General features: G+C 40.8%; 1 protein-coding gene across 3 annotated transcripts in view; it reads right to left on the reverse strand.

The window, feature by feature from the left end:
* Positions 1-2500, reverse strand: part of LOC122253773 (uncharacterized) — a 13514-nt gene that overhangs the window by 2170 nt on the left and 8844 nt on the right. For all 3 annotated transcript variants that reach the window (XR_015191046.1, XM_086536831.1, XM_086536830.1), the window contains exon 13: positions 1-1411. This exon is cut by the window's left edge and continues 939 nt beyond it. Coding sequence is in view for 2 of the 3 variants with exons in the window: in XM_086536831.1 (XP_086392957.1) it covers positions 1-1411 (1411 nt within the window). In the remaining variant the exon portion in view is untranslated. The remainder of the gene's footprint in view (positions 1412-2500) is intronic.

The following is a 2500-nucleotide window of genomic DNA, read 5'->3' on the forward strand; positions in this document are numbered from 1 at the left end:
TTCTTTCATCTTGCTGTGCTTTCTCTTCCCTTGATACATCTGAGCCACAAGCGTCTTCAATTTCTTCAAAGAGATTAATCACCTTCAGAGTCTTTTCTCCCCTTGGTGCCCTTTTGCTGCCCTGCCCTTTGGAGGAACTCGTGTCTTCCCTGTGTGAATGCTTACTGCTGTGCGACTTGGAACTGCCTTCGCTGCGTTTGGAATCTTTTTCAGTTGCAGACAAATGGCGATTCTCTTTTGTGCTGCTACGGCCTCCGCTCTCTGGCTCTGAGTCTGAGTGTTGGGAGTCGGTGTTCCCAAACAGGTCAATTTCTGTCAGTTTGGTTCTTTTCCTTGAGGACGGCTTTCCACTCACCCTGTCCTCCTCCATTGTGCGCTTTTGGCCTCTAGAGGTGTCTCGGTTGCTTGGTGATCGACTGTGCTTGTTGTGCGAGTCAGAATCTTTGTTGCGAGAGTATTCCATGCGTGAATCTTCTTCTTCCTTCAAGGGGGAATGCCTAAACATTGTGCCATGTTCTTCTACAGAATTAACATTTTCCTTTTCTCCTGCGTCTGAATTCTGCAACAATCTTACATTCTTATCATCATCTGTTTCAAAGAAATCCTCTTCATATTTCTTCTCATCAGAGCTGTCCATATCCTGCATATCAATATCCTGATTGGATTCTCCACCACATATTTCTTGTTCAATATCCCCACTGATACTGACTTCATCAACCTTCTCACAGGTAAAACCCTGAGATTCAGGAAAATCATAATTCTTTTCTCCTTTGTCATCCTCCCTATCACTTTCTTTTCTTTTGTCATCACTACTTCTTCTATCACCTTCTTCGTCCTCATCATCTTCACGTTCAAGGTCTGAGAGGGACACCTCCTCTAACCCAAATTCCTGGTTCTCCTCTGGATCGTATCTGCTGTCACAGTCGCTGTCCAAGTCTCTCTGTTTGTGGCTCTGGGGGCTCCTCTCTGCATCCTCCCCTTGCTCCCCTTCTCTTTCCATCTCTTCCTCCTCTATCTCCTCCTTCACCCTTTGGGGATTTCCCTCCCTGTCGTCGTCTCCCTCTGACTCGCTTTCCGACAGCTGATGGTCCCTTTTACTTGAGTCCCCCTCTTTCTTGGGCACCTTGCCAAAGAAGGAATTTATGGACGTCTGGTGATTGGGCGACCTCTTCAAGGAAAATCCCTTCCTTGTGCTGAGATTCGGAGGCTCCTTGGGTTCCTTCTTGCTACTCTCACTGGCACTCTCGCCCATGAGCTGGGAAGCGCTCTTGAAGCCAGAGCCAACTTTATTCTTGTTCTTCAGTTCTTGTTCCACTTGCTTGGCCCACTGGTTGAGGCTCAGCTTAGGCTCGTGGTCTGCGAGCTCATTTCGCAAGTTGAGGGCTGTTGTGTCTTTTCTGACGCCCATCATCTGAAAAGAGATAATTGAAATGTATGGATTAATAGTCTGGGACAGTATTCATGTAAGGTCATAGACTTGAAGATTTATTGGCGATAGGAAAATAGTCTTTGACTGCAATTTTGTCAGCGTTTTGAAGAAATATAACAATTTTTCAACTGAATGGTTAGGCTTGGTTTAGTGGTAATCTACAATTCTAGAATTGTTGAAGGTAACTACACAACTGTAATCATAAGAAAAGCTTGATGAGCCCTGTTTTCTCTATTTTTACTGAAATTATTATTAAAGAAATACAAAGAGCACTGCCCATCTAGATACCTGACACAATGACATAAGATGTGCAAAATCATATTCACAATTCATGTTATCTTTATTGCATATCATTACACTAACCTATCATCAAAATTAGGATGTAAATGTTAGTTCAAATTTACAGCATTAAATTTGAAATATGGGCAGAGTGAGTTATAAAAAGAATAGCCTAGGGCAGTCTTTTCCTGAATGACTCAAATTGTTGAGCAATCAGAGAATAATTTTAGGACAGTTTTTTAATTTGTCAAAGAAATTTTTCTGACCTTTCATTAATATTGGTCCTGATTCTATAAAAAGGGCATGCAATGACTCCTCACTATCCTTTGACTCTTCGACAGATTTCAAAATGAGTATTAAAGATTAACTGGCATTACATTTCATAGAATCCAAACGAGCAACTGAAAAAATGAGAAAGATCCTTTATCATATTATAACAACATTCTGATAAAGATTTAATTGAAATTCATTAATTACATCCGTTGCAATGTAAAGTTATTCAGTCTCATTTATACCTTTATCTACATTTGTTGCACTGAAGTCTGTGTATCCTTGGAAATTGTCTCTGGCATTAATGGAATTATTCTATGGCCTTTGTTCTTGTGTAATGCCTGATCACTGACAGGTTGACATGCAACAAAAATGTGGATAAATTAATAGTTCAGACACAAAATTGCTGAAACGCCTGTCAACACACATGAGAGATCTAACATGTCTGGCTGATAACTCCCATCCTAACTAACATACCCATCAATTTTAAAGTACAGAATACATCAGTATACTAACAACTTG

This window comes from Penaeus japonicus, unplaced genomic scaffold (assembly GCF_977035675.1).
Source record: "Penaeus japonicus unplaced genomic scaffold, GWHDUDI00000001_assembly GWHDUDI00000005, whole genome shotgun sequence".
In the NCBI taxonomy this organism is placed as follows: domain Eukaryota; kingdom Metazoa; phylum Arthropoda; class Malacostraca; order Decapoda; family Penaeidae; genus Penaeus; species Penaeus japonicus.